This window comes from Sinocyclocheilus rhinocerous, unplaced genomic scaffold, assembly GCF_001515625.1.
Source record: "Sinocyclocheilus rhinocerous isolate Xijiao unplaced genomic scaffold, SAMN03320098_v1.1 scaffold1110, whole genome shotgun sequence".
Classification (NCBI taxonomy): domain Eukaryota; kingdom Metazoa; phylum Chordata; class Actinopteri; order Cypriniformes; family Cyprinidae; genus Sinocyclocheilus; species Sinocyclocheilus rhinocerous.
In genome coordinates this window covers 425083-446327 of record NW_015653168.1, presented here as the reverse complement: position 1 = coordinate 446327, position 21245 = coordinate 425083, and the positions used below count along the sequence as shown (strand labels likewise).

General features: G+C 38.3%; 1 protein-coding gene across 1 annotated transcript in view; it reads right to left on the bottom strand.

Annotated features, from left to right (window-relative positions):
• Positions 1-21245, bottom strand: part of mctp2a (multiple C2 domains, transmembrane 2a) — a 63062-nt gene that overhangs the window by 25671 nt on the left and 16146 nt on the right. The window contains exons 7-17 of the mRNA XM_016521767.1: positions 20488-20599; positions 20370-20405; positions 16783-16953; positions 15948-16078; positions 11356-11542; positions 11037-11130; positions 9750-9852; positions 9559-9661; positions 9369-9470; positions 9200-9274; positions 8801-8920 (exon numbers count right to left, since the gene is read on the bottom strand). Coding sequence (XP_016377253.1) covers positions 8801-8920; positions 9200-9274; positions 9369-9470; positions 9559-9661; positions 9750-9852; positions 11037-11130; positions 11356-11542; positions 15948-16078; positions 16783-16953; positions 20370-20405; positions 20488-20599 — 1234 coding nt within the window. The remainder of the gene's footprint in view (positions 1-8800; positions 8921-9199; positions 9275-9368; positions 9471-9558; positions 9662-9749; positions 9853-11036; positions 11131-11355; positions 11543-15947; positions 16079-16782; positions 16954-20369; positions 20406-20487; positions 20600-21245) is intronic.

The following is a 21245-nucleotide window of genomic DNA, read 5'->3' as shown; positions in this document are numbered from 1 at the left end:
CTCTCTCTCTCTCTCTCTCTCTCTCTCTATATATATATATATATATATATATATATATATATTGAATCCCAGGTTGTTAATGGTTTGGGGCTTTTGGAACCCACTGTATAACTACAGTACCTCATGTAAACAAAAGAACACAACACCCCTAACACAACACTGACTGGCTAAAATAACCCAGAATTTATAAAGGGAGATTAGTTTAGCTAAAAGCATTTTCATAGGAGCAATATAAATTCATTCAGTTAACAAACACAGCAAGATGAACTGAGCAGCGTAGGGAGAATTAGCAAGATAACACTGAACATATTGGACTGCTCTAAGATCCATATGAAAAATGCAAAACTGTTTTGAGCCACAACACAGCCAAACCAACTAACTAGACAAGTCTCAGTGGGTATGACTTTGTAACCATTTAGATTTGAGCAAATGAATAAGATATTGACCAATCTCTTCAATGATTGCTGAACACATTTTTAAGAGGCTCTTTACATGGTTAACTTTGTTGTGCTTCTCGAAGCATTAACATTTCAGATTTGTGCATTTTGACAAGGGGAAGTCTATTATGTGTGTGTATCCTCTCAGAGCAAGTGAGCACTAACTAAACCATGAGGGGAAGTTTGAGTCTCTCTTGTGTCCCTCTCATGCATTTATCTTCGGCAGCAGCGAGACGCAGACAACGGCAGCAGTGCCAGCCTGCCTTATGAGGGTCAGACGAAGGGCTGTGGACGGATGCCAGATTACATGAACGTATCTGTGCAAATCTAACAAGGCTGACTATTGGCTGCAGGCTTAATGCGTATGTGTGTGTTCGAGAGAGCCGATGAAACCGGGCAACTTTAATGTGAACAGAGGATCCTTGCAGCATCGCCACACTTTCCTCTCTTTCTCTGGCTGTTTTCCAAGGTGAAATGGAGGGCGAAGCGAGTAACCTACATTGGTGTCTTGATTAAAATACAGAAAAATGACACAACATTTACAGTGAACCAAAGGCTCCAGTGGCTGCTAAAGCCATGCGTGTCTGCATGCAAGAAGAGAAAAAGAGAAAGAGAAAGCTTGAGATGCATGGAAAAGGTTGTGTCATGTACATCTGTGGTAAATGAACACCAATAAGGTTGTGGTCAGATTGGAAACTTCCAGGATTGTATAAATGGTGTGACAGCTATCAGGTTTATATTTCTACTAATATATCTATAGCTGTTATTTACCAAAATGCTCATCTACAAATTGGAGACATTCAGAATTTAAAACTATGCAAATGGTCATTCATGAACGATTTGTTTGCGTCTGTCACGTGACTAATGAACAAAAGACTTGGGATATAAACAAATCTTTTCTTTTTTTTCTCATAATTTATCTTTGGTTCTCTAATTTGGAATATGACCAAAGATTGCTTATGTAAACATGTATGAGGAATTTGGCTTTTGAATCTATAACATTTTGAATTACTAGAATAAAGATACATTTATTCATTGTGCTAACCTCGATCAAATGATACAGTCAGTAAAATGATGAGTCTTCCCATCACTAATAAATGGTGTGAAAGCAATCGTGTTTAAATATTTATATAATAATATATCTATATTAAATAATATCTGTTATTCACTAATATGCCAATCAATTTTAAAAACAGTTCAGTTTTAGTTTTATTTGATTTATTTTTAAAATATATGTTTTTTTTGTGTTTTTTTAAGTTTATAAAGTTTTATTATAATATTACAGAATATTTTGGTGGCTAATTAATGTAATTAAACCATTTAATCTGTTATAATGTAAATGTATGTGAACGTGTCTTAAAATATAATGATGGATGTTTTAATTCAATTATTTCAAAATGGTCTCATCTGGCTATTCCTGAAAACATTAACAGTTACAAATTATTACAAATAATTCTGAAATGAAGACAATAATAGTCTATTTATAATTCCTTGTAAATCTAATAATTCCCAATCACGATTAACTGTTGCATTTAATTCACGTTGGAGCGTGATCCTACACACCGCAGGCTGTGAGTGTATGATACGTGTTTGTGATTCACAGCAACAGCCGGCTGGACTGCGGCTCATGTCCTTATCAGCGGAGCGCTGGAGTGGACCGTGCACCCAGAGGGAAAGAGAGTGAGAGAGGAAGAGATAAAGTCTCTCTGTCACCGGCGGTGTGGAGGCCAGCGTACAGAGCCCTGTGGTGCCTGTCAGTGGCTGGCATACCGACCCCACCCCGCCGCACTGGCCACCAGTGTTTAATCCATGTTGGGAGCGTTAACATTCAGCGACCTCAAGGGTGACAGATCTGCCATGCGAGCCTTCTCCCCTGGGGCGGGCGGCACCCCGAGTGTCAGCTCGGCTTACGGAAGCTCAAACACGCATACGTCACTGGCTGCGGCCACGGACGCCTGGGGAGAGTTGTCCTCTGTGACTGTGGAGGTGGCGAGCGTGTTAGTGCTGGTCATTACGGCATGCAAACGCACACAGACGTGTGCATCAGGGTTAAAGACGGAGCATGCTTGTTCGGCGGCAGTAATAGTGCGGCGTGCAAGCTGTTTATGCTAAAGCGTGTTTATGCACAGATGGAACAAGAATATTAAAAATATACACAAATTATGCAAAGCAAACAATGAATATGTAAACATGCAAAGCGCACTTGTGCACTTCACTCGTAAGTAGAACGAATAAGCGTTAAACAGACAGACGAAGGGAGGTGCTACTGTCAGCGTGAAGGATAAGAGGGATGTGCGCGGGGTCAAGGCAGACTCGGCGTTGAGCCCCAGGAGCGTTACGGCCCCAGGAGCGTTACGATGACACGGAGCATACACATCTCAATAACAACACTGACACTGTCAAATCTCCAGCCATCACTGCACTGTTAGCGGCCGCTCAAATCCAGCTCTTTAATTATTAATCCCTTCCTCCAGAGTTTCAGGAAGAGCCCGTGCACACATATCACTATCAAGGGTTCGCCCTCCTGTCATACTCGCAGCACAAACTCCCTGACAGTTTCTTAAAGCCCATGAGGCACACAGCGGGACTCACACACATATGCGCACATCCGCTTCAATGTAGCTGCTGTCCAGGGAAACTTTCCGAGTGAAGTGAAACAAAGGTGAGGGACAAAGAAATCCCAAGACAGATAGAGATCTAACACAAAGACTAGGACTGTCAATCGATTAAAACATTTAAGTGAATGACATGTTTATTAAATAATCAAATGTATTGCATATTTAAATATTTGGTAAGGAAAGGCCCAAATTATGGTAATTTAAGAAAGTTAAAGGGACCTTTTTAGCCAAAAATGAAAATCCTGTCATTGTTTACTCAACCTAACCTACTGTGTTACTGTGGAACAATAAGAAAAAGGATTCTGATAAATATATAAAATTTGTATATTTTGTCCATAGAGTGGAACTCAGTGGTAAACTAAATGTTTTTGTACCATCATTCTGCAAATAGCTTACAGTCATACAGGTTTGGAATGGCATGAGGGTGAATAAATGACAAAATTTTCATTTTTGGGTCAACTATCACTCGAAGGCATTTAAATTTAATTTTAATATATTATTGTTGGATTTTCTGTGCAAATGTTTTCTTCGATGTATTGTTTATTGTTGCCTGTCTCACCCATGACCCATCACAGAATTATCTATATTTTGTTTCTTTTCTAATGCTGTAAAAAGAGCGTTAAAAATATAAACTTTTATTATTATTATTATTAATAAAATTATTACATTAAATTATCTTTATTTTTTATAATTTTTTCTCTATCATATTTAATTCTGTTTGCTCAATTACAGCATTTAAAGGACAAATATGCAGCCGATCACGTCCTGAACACCCCATTTGGGTTTATATCACTATAAAGATGGACAATAAATGATTAAACCAAGTAAATCATTATAGATTTAACTAAAATGATTTAGAAGACAATATATTGCTTTCGTTATTTCTATATCATTGAACATAAGCAGATCACTGGTCTACAGTCCACAGTGAAGCTGGCTTACAGTAGTTCACACAGGAAGTGTGATTGCATTCCATCTGCACTACTTGGTAATTGTTTGCCTACGCACACACGTTTACAGATGTGTACAGCCATTACGTTTTGCTGCTTTTTAGCAGCATGTTTTTAAGTGTCAAGTTAAAACAGTTCAACTTTTAAAGACCCGTTTGGACTGCGCTGACTGTGATCTCATAAAAACCTTGCTCAACTGGGGGAAAAAAGTCCTTGTTGGGGAATTATAATTAAAGTATTATTTTTTAAGTGCATATTTTATTTTAATGTAATTAACTGTACTAAATGAACATTAAATTGACAGCCCTAGCACAGACACGAGGTGCAATCCAGGAAAACCCCTCAATATCAGAAGAGCATTGCGTTTTTCTGAGAACATTACACGAGTTAACTGGAATAACGAATCAGGTCGTGCAAATGCTGATAATCAGTCTAATCCTGGCTGTCCCAGTAAGCCAGCTAATAGCTTAGACCGTGCCCGCCACTTCATAGCGTTCCCTCAGGACCCAGGAACCTGCGCAGACCCTATCCTGCTATCATGCGGTGCTGGCTGTTCTGTTAGACAGAAACAGGAAGAGAGAGAATGAGAGAGAGAGAGAACGCTCCGTCACAGCTGCCAACTGTGTTTACAGCTGCACGGCATCAAACATTCATCAGATGCCATCTTTACAGTCTGTGATGTGAAGCAATCAGCATTTCACAGCCTGTCAAATGATGTCGAAACCGCTTGCTACCTGGCAGTGTCAAAAAGGGAAAAAAATATAAAATCTCAAACATACACACACGCTTACACACACGTCCAGGTTTTCCTTTCTAGTCCACGCTACTGACAGACTAAGCAAGCTCGTATGTTAAAATATTAATTCTACTTAAATACTTAAAACACTCTAATGACAGCAAAGCTCCAAATCAGCTTTCAAGTGTAAATAATCTCTTTTTTCCTCACCCTTCGATCCCTTTCATCTTTATTGAAAATGCTTGGATCTACAGAGTTCAGAAGCAGCGAATTTGGCTGGTTAATGCCTGGCTGGGTAATGCTCATTTAACCTGTGGTGGAAACTTTTTGGAGTCTGTTTTCTCTGTGTAATGCGCTGTAAGAAATTACTTTGCTTAATGCTTAGCGTCAGAATTGTCATCGGCCTGCTCTCGACTAATACCTGTTCTTATCATCGGCCCCTGAGAGTGCATGTTTCGACGGTGCTGTAGCTCCATCTACAGGCCAAAGTGAGACGTGCAGCAGAGAACTCCGTGTGACCCCTCTGCAGTCTCCACTGATGTATGTCACATTCATCTTTCTCAGTCTAAGTGCAAGCCATGTCTAAATAGTGGTATTTTATAAAGATTGTATCTGTCATGGCCCTCCTTCTCAGACTCGCTGTAGTTGTCGGACTTTATAAGTACTGTTTCTAGACTCATTACCGTTGCATAAACAAGAAATAAAAATATGTAAGTAAGCGGTCTGTCTGGTTACGAGAGCACGGCTGCATGCTTTTGAGAGATATATCAAGATACTTTTCCTCAAATGCATATGAAGAGGAGACTGGTAGTGTTTAAAAACAGTGCCTTGGGTGGACATGCATGAAAAATTCAAAGGAACATTTACAGGGGGATTTATGCAATAAGAAACAGACAAACCAATCCACCTTTTTTCCTTGTTTTAAACATAAACCTCACAACACTGAAGAAAAACAACTATATTTTTTTATTAAAAATTTTTTTTTTAAATTAAACATTTTAAAATGTTAAATTAAAGGTTACACTTTTAAGCTGTCCTTTTTACTGTGTTATTATACAATTAAGTTCTGAATAAAATGTACAACATCATTGTAAGGTTTGGGTTAGTATTAGGTGTTAGTTGCTTGTAATTTTGTGTAATTTACTAGTATTATAGTATGTACATGTAACAAGGGCAATAAAATATTTATTTAAAAAAAAAAAATAATATTTGATTACTTAAACCAAGATATATTTATCTTAATCACAATATTATCTTATTGTCTTCTTTCTTATAATTATATATCTCATCAAATTTTGCTTCTCAAGTAAATTTAGGGGTGTTTTTTTCTGGAAAACAAAACAAAAACACTTATGAAGTGTTATTTTTGCAGTGACTTTTGTTTCTCGATCAAACAATCAAACATTAGGTGATTCTGATCATCCTGTACAAAGACTTAAAATACAAAAGCCATTCAAGGCCAAATCAATCAATTAGGGACTTTAAAGGTGTACTTCAGTTCAACTTAACTTTATATGTTAAGCTTTCCTCCTTCTGAGGGCCAATCAAAGTTTCTTTCCATAACAAAGAATAAACTATTATACAATATAGCAAAGATTTGTGCATATATACACATGCACGAAGCAGAGGATATTCAAACTAAAGCATGCACCCACACACATATTTCCCACTCTCCGCAGATGAAAGCTGTTTTGCAAGAGGGAGCGTGTATATGCGCTCTGCTGTGTGCAGGTCGGGGTGGTGACCTCTGGGATTTCCAGCACTGGGGTGGGAGTGTGTTCCGGGAACAGGCGCTGCCTGTGCAACCTACAGACCTGGACAAAGAAACCGCAGCACCGCAAATGCATTATAAGTTGCGTAAAGTGTAAAAGCTAAAGGACAGAGACTCCACTGACTCCATGAATAATGCATTGTAATGTATTTTAAATATATGTTTGTAAAGTAAATAGTATCCTCTCTTCACTGGCTACTTTGTGTACTACATTCCAAGTATACAGGCCTACATTATAAATTAAACGGCTGACATGAATGCGATGACATGGATTGGATGAGGAAACGTAGAGGAACACACGGTCTCCTCTAATTATGCTCTTCTTAGAGGCAAGCATCTGTCAATGTCTGACTCTGTTACCTTATTACCGCAGCCTACAGATATACATATACCCATAGAGCGAGAGAAAGACAGATATGTGTTCGTTAACCCTTGAGGGTTACACGCTGTTTTATAGACGCTGTGCAACATGTATGGTAATTGAACATCATGAGAGAGCACAAAAAAGCATGAAATTGGTCTTGAAAGCCGTAAAAAAGGCATAGTTGAGATTCACCCCTCCGGCCTGTTGTTTCTAAAGCCTGGACAATTTACACAGGTGCCCTATTTTAATTGCTCCTGTCATCTCCATACCTCAGCATCACCTGCACAGCTCTGAACGCAGTGGTGCGGAAACAGGCCACATGCTAGTGGAGATGAGATGATATTCTTTCTGTTCTCAACCCCACGTGTGCAGACAACGATAGGGCCGGCAACAGGACGTCCCACGCCTCTTCCCAGCTTGACACCCCATCTCCTCAGGTGGATGGGCGCACACTCCTCCAATGACTCCCCTTCAGGGGGCACTGCTCATTCCAGTAGTGAGCCGCAGCAGCACGGGAGACTGCAGATTACACTACGGCTCTAAGAAAGCCTCTAAAAATAACTGTTTGTGTGTTATAGCAAGGCTTAAAATGCATCCTACTTGGCTACAATAAAACACAGCCCTGTGTGCTGGAACACACTGGAAGTTCTGTCTGTTTACTGCTAGTGTTGATAATAGTATACACAACCATTCATAAGTTTGGGGGCAGTATGATTTTTTTTATTTTTATGAAATTACTATTTTTATTTAGCAAGGACACATTAAATTGATCAAAAGTGACAATATGTTGCTAAAAACGTATATTTCAAATAAATGCTGCTCTTTTGAAATTCTATTCACCAAAGATTCCTGAAAAACATGAATCATAGTATTTGCAAAAATATTAAGCACCACAACTGTTTTCATAAAAAGAAATGCTTCCTGAGCAGCAAATCAACATATTAGAATGATTTTTGAAGGATCGTGTGATACTGAAGACTGGAGTAATGGCTGCTAGAAAATTCATCTTTGCCATAACATTTTAAAATATTTAAAAAACAGTTATTTTAAATTGCAACAATATTTCTCAGTTTTGTTTTTACTGTATTTTTGATTGAATGCAGCATCGGTAAGCATAATTACAAAAGTCTTACCAACCCCAAACTTATGAATGGTAGTGATTGTAACAAACAGATCAAAGGAAATCTGATGCTACTTTGCCACACTTTTTGGAACTTTTTACTATCGTTTAATTTATAGGAAAATTATTCAAATCTGAATTGCGCAAATAAGTACCAAAGCCTGACATGACCGGAGCATATTGGCCCCTTTTTGGCATTGTTCAATTGACATGAAATGATTGAAATGGAATCAAGACAAGTCTCAGACCAGATTCAAACCTGAATCTCTCAAATAAGCACCAGAGCTCAATGTACCAGGAGCACATGTGTTCCTTTTAGCCACTGTTTATTCGACAATAACTTATTTTTAACAGTATCTGGACATGACTTGGCCCAGATTTAAACCTAAAACTCCCACATAACCACAGAAACTCAATGAGGCTCAATAACACATGAATAACATGTGTTAACCCTCTAAGCAACAACTCCAAACACATCGCAACAATTCCAGTAAAACACACTTCTTATTTTTTAGAAAAAAAAATATCCTTTGTGGATTAAGTTGTGGTGGGTGTTCAATAACAGTTATTTATTTAAAAATAAAATAAACGGATAAAAAAAATCATTGATTCACAACACTTTAAAGCTGCACCCTGACAGGGCAGGGCCAAATGAGCACGGTCTGTCTTCCGTCTTGTGAAAAGTTGCTATTAAGGAGCAGAGCGTTTTCTTCAAAGAGGGATTACACAGATGCGTTCTCTAACCTCAGGTTACTAAAAGGGCCACAGAGTTGAAATCTTGTAAACAGTGGTATGAAGTCTTACCAGGAAGGCTGTAATACTCCTTCGCGTGTTCTCCCAGTGGAAGCAGCTTTTAATATACTGCAGCGTATAGAGAATGGCCATGCTGATCTTCCTCACTCGATAGATATTACATGCTAAAAGCTAATGGGGACAAAGCAGTAGTTAGCAAGATGTGCCTGAGGACGTAATGCTCACAACATGACATTCACTCAGGTGTAAAGAGGCTTTTAAACTGAAGGTTCATTGGTGATAAATATTAATAAGTCAAGTCATCTTTGGTGTCTAAAGAGCTTCAGGCGGTGCTAGAGGAAAAACTGACCGTAATGAGTCTCTAAAAGGTGCCAACAACAAACCTAATATTAAGAGAAAGTGGAAAATATGGTGGCAAATGATGCTGTAATCGTTGTCGATAAAGCTCACCTTTTTGTTAAACTTTGGGTTGTCCTCTGCAAACTTTGTTTCCTTCGGCCGGAAGGTTTTCACACCTGCTCTGATCTGGGGGGGAAAAAAACTTTTTTTCAGTAAAGGCTATTTGGTATCATCCATATTATTCATAAATAATCATATTTATTTAATATGATGCGCTTACAGGGTTGTAGAGAACATTCAACTCCAGTGTGATGCTTCCTTTGGTCGTCCTTGATAGATTATTATTCTTCAGCGTTCTGGTTATTTGTTGGCCATTAGAAACCTAAAGGCAACTGTATGTTAATATGGGCACAATGATTAAAAATGTATAATCAACATTGATTATGAAAACTTCTTTCTGTGGCATTTACAGTCAACAATGGAATGGCAACTTTTCCCAGGACGTCTGGAGCTTTGTCCCCGTCATCATGATAGACTGTGAGCGCCAGAACATCATGGATGTCCTTAATGGGACTAAGGACATGTCAAAATCAGTGTGATATCAATACCATGGACATGCATATTGATACAACAAAATATCTACAACATCAGCATAACTTACAATGTTAGGGCTGTTCTCCATTCAGGATTCAGGGTTTTGGATATTGTGTGAGTTTGCAGCTTGCTATTACCAAGCTCAAGGGTACAAAAAGGGTCACTTTTACCTGATAAAGTTAAGATATTCCAACATCATTATGACTGAATAAATCTTTATAATAGGCTATATACTTAAAGGGGTCATATGATGCTTTTTTAAAGATCATTATTTTGTGTATTTGGTGTAACAGAATATGTTGACATGCTTTAATGTTCAAAAAACACATTATTCTTCAAATCCTGTACATTATTTGATTGGCCAGCTGACCCAGTGCATTGTGATTGGCCGAACACCGCAAGCACTCGTCGGAAATGTAACGCCCCTTACCATAATCTCGAGCTTCATCTTTCAAAATAAATGTAAAGACAGTAAATAATGTCATTAGTTTTACCATCAGTTCAAGCCTGAAAGGGGAACAGAGTCGCGTGACAGACACAGTGATGAAGCTGGTATGTGTTTGCAGTACACAAGCCACGGTTAAGACGCGCGCGCACGCGCGCACACACACCGCTCTCTCTCTCTCTCTCTCTCTCGCTCTCGCTCTCTCTCTCTCGCTCGCTCTCGCTCGCGCGCGCACGCACACACACACCGCATGCTCTCTCTCTCGCTCGCGACACGCACACGCACACACACACACACACACGATGCGCAAAACTCCACATTTGAACAGTCAATAGCAAATACTTAAACTAATAACAAAACAGTAGCTGATTCAGAAGCGCCAGACTGTCATAGCAAAGTCAGAATTACCTCCTCTCCTAGGTTCACGAAACCGTCGTCCATAAAATGCATTGCTGTTCTGTTGTAAGTGATCTTAAAGATTCCTAAATGCATCTACTTTCGGAAGGCTAAATAAAGTGCTTTTGCTTTCGCCTAGAAACACACAGTGTCTCCCTGACATGCTGCTTCAACACTAACTGTGGTTACTGAAACCGCGCCTTCTTTCTTTGCGTGCACATTTTGCGGGATTATGCAAATATTTCCACATAGTGGGGTAGATATGTGGGGGCGTGTTAGAATGAGCCGTTTTAGGGGGGCGTGGCAGAGTCTTAACTTTGATAAAGAATATCTCTTTGGTTTTGAGACTTTAGTCTTTGCAACTTCGGGGATCTTATCTATGCACAATCAGCTTGTAACACTCCAAAGAGAAAGGAAAACTTGAAATCGCATCATATGACCCCTTTAATAACTAACTGACTGTACAATATCCCCTATATACATTATGGCATTATATTTAATACAGATAAGTACCACTTAAATCTGTTGATGGAAGATCTGTGGCTTTTATTAACTTGATTTGAAGATAGCCAACATCCTTCAAGTCCCGCAGAGAGTTCATCAGTCCCTGTAAATACAAATTATCTTTTAATGTTCTTAATGATAAAATGATCTTTTATCTTAAAAAAGTCAAATAATCATATCAATGTACAAATATGTACAAGCTATACAAATTACAAATAATTTACATGGACTTGGAAGGTAACAAAAAAATAAGTAAATAAAAAGAATGAAATAAAAACACAAAACTAAAAAAAAAAAAAAAACTAAAACAGCACAATGTAATACTCACATATTTCTCCTGCATCTCCTCAAAGGTTGTAGGGTTATCTAATGGAGCTGACTGAATGTCTGAGATGGACGCACCAGAACACGGAGTCAGTGTGACCAAAAACACCAGTCGGCCCTTGTTTGGGTCCAGCTCATGAGTATATAACTGCTTCTGATTGACAGGAAGTCTGGTCAGGTCAATATCTAACCTGAGAAGAGAAGAACCTATTAGTATTTCATCAGTGGATAGGCATGTGTTACTAGTAAAAAATGTAAAATAAAAAAAAAATGAAGTAAAACAGACTTTGCTCAAAAGTAACATTTATAATGTTACAAAAGATTTCTATTTCCACAGTTTCCACTAAAATATTAAGAAGCATAACTGTTTGCAACTCTGATGATAATAACAAATGTGTCTTGAGTATCAAATCAGCATATTAGAATGATTTCTAAAGGATCATGTAACGCTCAAGACCGGAGTATTGGCTGCTAATAAAACAACTTTGCCATCACAGGAATAAATTACATTTTAAAACGTTAAATTTTACAACTGTAATAATATTTCACAATATTACTCTTTTAACTGTATTTCTGATCAAATAAATGCAGCCTCAGTAAGCATAAAAGTCTTCTTTCAAAAACATAAAAAAATCTTACCAATCTCAGACTTTTCAAAGGTCGTGTATACTGTATGTTTATTTAAAATGTAAATCTTTTACATATCCGCTAATGGTTCAGCATTTGCGTTTAAGATATCACAGCTTACTTCTACTGTTGTGTCACTGGATCACTTATATTTGAGATGTCATATTTTTATGGCTCTAGGCTACAGGCACATTCTTCAAATTTCATTTGATAGCAGACATCCTGAAATACAGTATATTTGGGCATTTTAGTAACTTTATGACATTTCTCACTGCCTAGAGGACAGCTGAAGAGAAAACTGGCACATCGTGTCCCACTCTCCCCTCTTTTCTTTAACTTTTAAAACTTTTAAAGCAGTATGCAGTACGCTCCAGCAAACTTACACTCCCCAGCACTCCTCTGACTTCCTGCCCCTCTTGCAACAAACCTCCACCGCCAGATTTTCCTGAGCATCCTGGAACTGGTTAAAGTCGAAGGACTCTCTCCACTGTGGGTTTGCCTTAATACACAGATTCTGAGACAGAAAGATAGACAAGCACGAAAGAGAAAGAGAGAGAGAGAGAGAGAGACAGAGGAAGTTGTGTCAATTTTAAGGCACTCAAAACTGAGACAGCTAACATGACAGGTGTATTAAGCCTTATTCAGTAAGTCTTCAATAAGACATGTGGTGGAGGAGGGGCAGCCGTCTTTTGGAGAACACATCCTCTCTTCTTGCTGGGATTATAAACTCTGACAGCATCCAATTAGAACTAGTTTTGTTCAACAAGCAAACATGCCCAAACAGAGCCAGGGGGCTCTATAAAAAAAGATGACATGAGAATACAAGACTATCTGCATGCAAGGCAAGCAAGGCATTCTGGGCATGCAAATGAGCCGAACAAGACGCGGTAACAGAAGCATCAGGAGAGACGCCCTGCCAGACACGGCCGATCTAATGAGTAGCCTCCTCTGTCACCAGAGCAGTGAAGCCTGGGAGAAGCGATCCGAAAGAGGGGGAGGAGGAGGAAGGAAGGTGTGTAAAGTGGACGGGAATATCTAAAGCGAGGTATGTGAACTACTAAGAAAGTATGGGAGGAGGAAGAGGGGGAGGGAAGGGCTTAATGAGGTATTGAGAGAAACAGAGGTTTAGAAACAAAGAAAGCACGATGATGTAATAAGCAAGGCAAAAAGAGAAAGCAAGAGAAGCGAAAAGATGAGGGGAGAGAGGGAGGATCTCACCTTGCTCCGGACCCTCTGGTCACCCACTCTGAAGCGTACGTAGACGTCTCCCTGACCGCAGTCGGGCATGTCTTGGCCTTCCACCAGGATGACAGTGTAAATTCCAGTCCAAACCTGATTCCTCTGTCCACACGTGAGCTGCATAACCTGCGCCGGGCTTATCGGCTGTCCCTGGAACAGCCAACACATACAACAGTGTACTAGTTTAGGCCAATGCTTGTTGATTCTAAACATGTTTTTACAATTTGCAAACTTAAACATTCGGTTTTCTGTGTATTTAACATTGTTGCTACAAATTCTGGTGATTTAAATATGTTACCAAGGTAACATATTATACTTGGCTCAGAAAGATGAGGTTTTGATGAAATTGCGAGAATGACTTGTGATAGTCCTGGAACCAGGTTTTAAGTGAAGAAATGTTTATACTGTAAAGAAACATTTTTCATCATACGCCATCATGTTACAGAAATAGTGCAGTTATGAATTTATAGATGCCATGTATAGTTTCCAGCTATTACTGAAAAAAAAAAAGTGAATAAATTTTCAGTCGGTAAGATTTTTGAATGTTTTTGAAATGGGTCTCTTATGCTCACCAAGGCTGCATATATCTGATCAAAATAACAAGAAAAAGTGTAAAATCTTATTAATAAAATGATAAATAACTGTTTTCTAATTGAATATATTTTAAAATGTAAAAGTAAAAAATTTTCAGCAGTCCTTACTCCAGTCTTTCATGCAACATGATCTTTCAGACATTCTGAAATGCTGAATAGGTGCTCAAGAAAAAAAAAATCGTATTATTATCAATGTTAAAAACAGTTGTGCTGCTTATTTTATTTTATTTTATTTTATTGTGGAAACCGTGATACATTTGTTTTTCAGGATTCTTTGATAAATAGAACGTTAAAATAACAGGCTTTATTTGAAAAGAAATCTTTTACTGTAACTTTTGATCAATTAAAATGTGTCCTTTCTGAATAAAATACTAAATTTCTTTAAAAAAATGTTGGTACTAAAAGCAAAGGGACACATAAAACTTTTTAATCAGGCATCTTCTACTACTGTAAATAAAATGTCTGCATACATGTGACATCTTAAAGAAAATAAAATGTATTTCCGTTTTTGTAACAAAATATATTATGAAATAAAAGCTTCTCAGAACAGCTAGATGAAATGTGCAGGTGATCCCGGCAACTCGGAGAGAAAAAAAAACAGGTCCATCAACAAGACTGCAGATGGATAAGTACACAGTACAGAGATGACTTGCGGGTTGATAGCCCTGCACTTTCAAAAAACACAGCATCAGGAAGAGGCTGGTCTGTTCTGCCAGTAATCACAGACCAGAGAGCTGTTTTCCCACCTGGCTGCTCGGAGAGTGTGACTGAGCCTTTGCTCCATTAGAATCACACACACACACACACACGGCACAGCAGACAAACCAGCATTAACATTTAATGTAATGGCCACATCTCCATAAACAAGCCTCTTTAAAGAGAGAGCGAGGGATAAGGGGGGATAGTTATAGAGGGAGCGGAGAGAGAAATATAATATCCATCCAAGCCAAGTCTTCCCAAGTGTTTATTTTGGACAAATTTGTGATCGGCGTGGCCAATAAAACAATTCCGCTTAAGAGTAAGTGGCCCCTAAAGAGAGGCTATTCCTGGTGCTAAAAGAGCTGGGGGATTGCCTCCATATGGTGGAGCAGCATGGGGACAAGGGGACAAGCCCAAAGCCGTACCCATTTGGCTAGAGCTTCAGTGCTGCCCGTCCACAGCTGTGATATTACATCCCAACATCTGGGTTATAGCTCACCATGCCTGGGAATGAGCCATCGCACATATCCTCAGCATCTTACACTGGCATAGTGCCTCAAAGACTACACACACACACAAACACACACACACACTCCAGACACTGTCAGGAAAAATAACCACATGCTATGTGCCAATACTGCTGCCCGTTTCCATCTCAAAGACAGCGTGGCAATGCTGTGAAGAAGGAAGTGTGATAGAGGAGGAGAGGTAAGAAATGAGAGACATGTTCCGTCTCTACTGATAGGTGTCAAATAGAACTCGATCTCAGTTGTTTTGGCGGAGGACACACTGTGGTGGAAACACCAACAAAACACATACTGATCTATACCTGATCATGTAATCTAGCAGGTGTCCGTTTGAGTCAATCTCACAACAACTGACTCGCTGAAATGTTAGGGACATTTTACCCTAAAATCAAATGAAAGAAGCAAGAAAGGATATTTTGCATTATGACATAATTAAAGCACATTTAACCTACCATGTCAAATGTTCAGAAAATGCATTTGCATTAAATGCAGCCTCAGTAAGCATAAAAGTCTTCTTTCAAAAACATAAAAAAATCTTACCAATCTCAGACTTTTCAAAGGTCGTGTATACTGTATGTTTATTTAAAATGTAAATCTTTTACATATCCGCTAATGGTTCAGCATTTGCGTTTAAGATATCACAGCTTACTTCTACTGTTGTGTCACTGGATCACTTATATTTGAGATGTCATATTTTTATGGCTCTAGGCTACAGGCACATTCTTCAAATTTCATTTGATAGCAGACATCCTGAAATACAGTATATTTGGGCATTTTAGTAACTTTATGACATTTCTCACTGCCTAGAGGACAGCTGAAGAGAAAACTGGCACATCGTGCCCCACTCTCCCCTCTTTTCTTTAACTTTTAAAACTTTTAAAGCAGTATGCAGTACGCTCCAGCAAACTTACACTCCCCAGCACTCCTCTGACTTCCTGCCCCTCTTGCAGCAAACCTCCACCACGAGATTCTCCTGAGCATCCTGGAACTGGTTAAAGTCGAAAGACTCTCTCCACTGTGGGTTTGCCTTAATACACAGATTCTGAGACAGAAAGATAGACAAGCACGAAAGAGAAAGAGAGAGAGAGAGAGAGAGACAGAGGAAGTTGTGTCAATTTTAAGGCACTCAAAACTGAGACAGCTAACATGACAGGTGTATTAAGCCTTATTCAGTAAGTCTTCAATAAGACATGTGGTGGAGGAGGGGCAGCCGTCTTTTGGAGAACACATCCTCTCTTCTTGCTGGGATTATAAACTCTGACAGCATCCAATTAGAACTAGTTTTGTTCAACAAGCAAACATGCCCAAACAGAGCCAGGGGGCTCTATAAAAAAAGATGACATGAGAATACAAGACTATCTGCATGCAAGGCAAGCAAGGCATTCTGGGCATGCAAATGAGCCGAACAAGACGCGGTAACAGAAGCATCAGGAGAGACGCCCTGCCAGACACGGCCGATCTAATGAGTAGCCTCCTCTGTCACCAGAGCAGTGAAGCCTGGGAGAAGCGATCCGAAAGAGGGGGAGGAGGAGGAAGGAAGGTGTGTAAAGTGGACGGGAATATCTAAAGCGAGGTATGTGAACTACTAAGAAAGTATGGGAGGAGGAAGAGGGGGAGGGAAGGGCTTAATGAGGTATTGAGAGAAACAGAGGTTTAGAAACAAAGAAAGCACGATGATGTAATAAGCAAGGCAAAAAGAGAAAGCAAGAGAAGCGAAAAGATGAGGGGAGAGAGGGAGGATCTCACCTTGCTCCGGACCCTCTGGTCACCCACTCTGAAGCGTACGTAGACGTCTCCCTGACCGCAGTCGGGCATGTCTTGGCCTTCCACCAGGATGACAGTGTAAATTCCAGTCCAAACCTGATTCCTCTGTCCACACGTGAGCTGCATAACCTGCGCCGGGCTTATCGGCTGTCCCTGGAACAGCCAACACATACAACAGTGTACTAGTTTAGGCCAATGCTTGTTGATTCTAAACATGTTTTTACAATTTGCAAACTTAAACATTCGGTTTTCTGTGTATTTAACATTGTTGCTACAAATTCTGGTGATTTAAATATGTTACCAAGGTAACATATTATACTTGGCTCAGAAAGATGAGGTTTTGATGAAATTGCGAGAATGACTTGTGATAGTCCTGGAACCAGGTTTTAAGTGAAGAAATGTTTATACTGTAAAGAAACATTTTTCATCATACGCCATCATGTTACAGAAATAGTGCAGTTATGAATTTATAGATGCCATGTATAGTTTCCAGCTATTACTGAAAAAAAAAAGTGAATAAAGTTTTCAGTCGGTAAGATTTTTGAATGTTTTTGAAATGGGTCTCTTATGCTCACCAAGGCTGCATATATCTGATCAAAATAACAAGAAAAAGTGTAAAATCTTATTAATAAAATGATAAATAACTGTTTTCTAATTGAATATATTTTAAAATGTAAAAGTAAAAAATTTTCAGCAGTCCTTACTCCAGTCTTTCATGCAACATGATCTTTCAGACATTCTGAAATGCTGAATAGGTGCTCAAGAAAAAAAAAATCGTATTATTATCAATGTTAAAAACAGTTGTGCTGCTTATTTTATTTTATTTTATTGTGGAAACCGTGATACATTTGTTTTTCAGGATTCTTTGATAAATAGAAAGTTAAAATAACAGGCTTTATTTGAAAAGAAATCTTTTACTGTAACTTTTGATCAATTAAAATGTGTCCTTTCTGAATAAAATACTAAATTTCTTTAAAAAAATGTTGGTACTAAAAGCAAAGGGACACATAAAACTTTTTAATCAGGCATCTTCTACTACTGTAAATAAAATGTCTGCATACATGTGACATCTTAAAGAAAATAAAATGTATTTCCGTTTTTGTAACAAAATATATTATGAAATAAAAGCTTCTCAGAACAGCTAGATGAAATGTGCAGGTGATCCCGGCAACTCGGAGAGAAAAAAAAACAGGTCCATCAACAAGACTGCAGATGGATAAGTACACAGTACAGAGATGACTTGCGGGTTGATAGCCCTGCACTTTCAAAAAACACAGCATCAGGAAGAGGCTGGTCTGTTCTGCCAGTAATCACAGACCAGAGAGCTGTTTTCCCACCTGGCTGCTCGGAGAGTGTGACTGAGCCTTTGCTCCATTAGAATCACACACACACACACACACGGCACAGCAGACAAACCAGCATTAACATTTAATGTAATGGCCACATCTCCATAAACAAGCCTCTTTAAAGAGAGAGCGAGGGATAAGGGGGGATAGTTATAGAGGGAGCGGAGAGAGAAATATAATATCCATCCAAGCCAAGTCTTCCCAAGTGTTTATTTTGGACAAATCTGTGATCGGCGTGGCCAATAAAACAATTCCTCTTAAGAGTAAGTGGCCCCTAAAGAGAGGCTATTCCTGGTGCTAAAAGAGCTGGGGGATTGCCTCCATATGGTGGAGCAGCATGGGGACAAGGGGACAAGCCCAAAGCCGTACCCATTTGGCTAGAGCTTCAGTGCTGCCCGTCCACAGCTGTGATATTACATCCCAACATCTGGGTTATAGCTCACCATGCCTGGGAATGAGCCATCGCACATATCCTCAGCATCTTACACTGGCATAGTGCCTCAAAGACACACACACACACACACACTCCAGACACTGTCAGGAAGAAGAACCACATGCTATGTGCCAATACTGCTGCCCGTTTCCATCTCAAAGACAGCGTGGCAATGCTGTGAAGAAGGAAGTGTGATAGAGGAGGAGGTAAGAATTGAGAGACATGTTCTGCCTCTACTGATAGGTGTCAAATAGAACTAGATCTCAGTTGTTTTGGCGGAGGACACACTGTGGTGGAAACACCAACAAAACACATACTGATCTATACCTGATCATGTAATCTAGCAGGTGTCCGTTTGAGTCAATCTCACAACAACTGACTCGCTGAAATGTTAGGGACATTTTACCCTAAAATCAAATGAAAGAAGCAAGAAAGGATATTTTGCATTATGACATAATTAAAGCACATTTAACCTACCATGTCAAATGTTCAGAAAATGCATTTGCATTACTCTAATTTGAATCAGATTTTAAAATTGTATCATAATTTGCAATTTATATTTAAATCGCAACATGCATTTTAAAGTTAAGCATTACAATTTTTTGCTTTATTAAAATCAGCATAATTTTAATTGCGAACATTAACTAACAATGTATATTTACAACTGAAATTTACAGTGCATTTTACAATTTAAATATAAATAAATGAGCAAAAAACTATTAAGTGAGAACAGTCAAGGACACTACATAAACTTACAGAGTCTGTAACTAATGAAAATGATTTTAGAAAACCTCTGTATGTGTATACATTGTCCACTTGACTGTTTCCACTAAAATAAAAGTTTAATAAAGCAAAAAAAAAAAATGTCTACACAGGGTGGTTTTCATTACTATATTTGAGGCTAAAATGTACTAAATGTCATGAAATTAATTTAAAATCTTTATAATTCCAAAAGTAGCCTTTATTCTATAAAATCTTTCTTTCTTTCTTTCTCTATATTTTATTTATTTTTACTTTAATTTTGGAGTGATATTTAACCCAGGAACTTCTTTAAAAGATGCACCCTTTTTAAGACAAGACTTTGTCTACAAATCTAACAAGAGAATCATATCTAAATTTGTAAAACGAGTTCTCGTTAATATTATGTATTATGACCAAACAGGCTATAACTTATATAATATACAGACTTTTATTCTTTACTGCTTCAGTTTAACTGATACGAAATTCAATGCTGGGCATAAATACAGTACACTAAAAGTAAATTCTCTGCACCCCACTCTACAGTAGAATGCGGCAGAGATTTCAGAGAAATTTTAAATTGCAAGCTTTGAACGGCCTTGAACAATAAAAAGCTATTTGCCATCTGCTGTGAGGTAAATAAACTCATCTAAGAATTGACCTGCAAAAAATGCAAGACAGACTTGTACTTGTACAGTGATACGTTTACTTTGGAAATCATGGATTGGTTCAGCGCATCAGACAGTCGCAGCCACAAACAAAAGTTTCTCGCTCTGTTGAAGTTCTGGAATTTTTAACTAAGTGAAAGTGAAAGAAACTTGCATAAATGTTGTACATAACATCAGTGAAGTGTCTGTGCGGAAGATGGTGAGGATCTACTGCCCTCCAGTGGACAGATGTGATACATGAATAAAGATACTGCTGTGATATTTTGAATACATAAAATTGTTTAACAATGTATTCTGTGTATTTCGGCCTGGTAACTTTTCATTCTTGTAGGCAGATGGAACACCTAGACAGAAGTTATATGGTCAATATGTAGAATGACATACCTTATTAAAACTTCCCTTTCTTCTTAGTAGCCACTTCTAAAAAAATGAATGATGACAAATGAAAATGATGTTAGAAAAACTCTTGACACTTGACTCTTCCCACTAAATAAGTGCATACATTTCGTTTGGCAGGTTCCTCTCGGATGGACAGGCAGGCCTCTACAATGATCACTCCCATATCGGTCTCCGCACTGTTGGGGTCCTCCAAAGGTAGTGTCATTGGAATTATTCTGCAGATAGCAAATTCACAAAACTTTATCTGTTCGTCTAATTTTAAGAAATTATTTGAGGTAATCAGAAAAAGTTTACCTGTACAATATCATGGAAGTTATGGAATGACAAAGTTTTCCTCACCTGTCCAACTCCAGTTTATAGACAGGAAAGCTGCTTGATCCCATGAAGTCATTGGATCTGAGGTCACGATCATATACCTGCATCAGTCATCATTTTGAGACGATGATGACTAGTGACTAGTGTTGACTGATTAGTGTTTAAATAGTGTTTAGGATTTTTTACACAATCAAACTACTTAAATGTAAAATAAATATATTTTAAAAAAGCACAAATAGAGATTATTTTCTTTACTTACAACAATAGGGGAAAATCAATTTTGTTTACATTTGTTTAAAATAATAAACATAACCAAAAAAAAAAACTAGTTTTCATGGAATTAATAAATTCTTCCCTATTAGGTGTTTCAAGTGTAGTATTTTTTGTTTACATGTTCTGAATAAATTATTATGAATAAGTATTTGTTCCAAAGTACAATGAACTGATGAGGAATTTAAAGATATAATACTCTTTATGAATTCCCTGATAAACTGAATTTGAATGCAGCTCTAAAAGATGTGATAATAGTTCAAATACAAATCACCA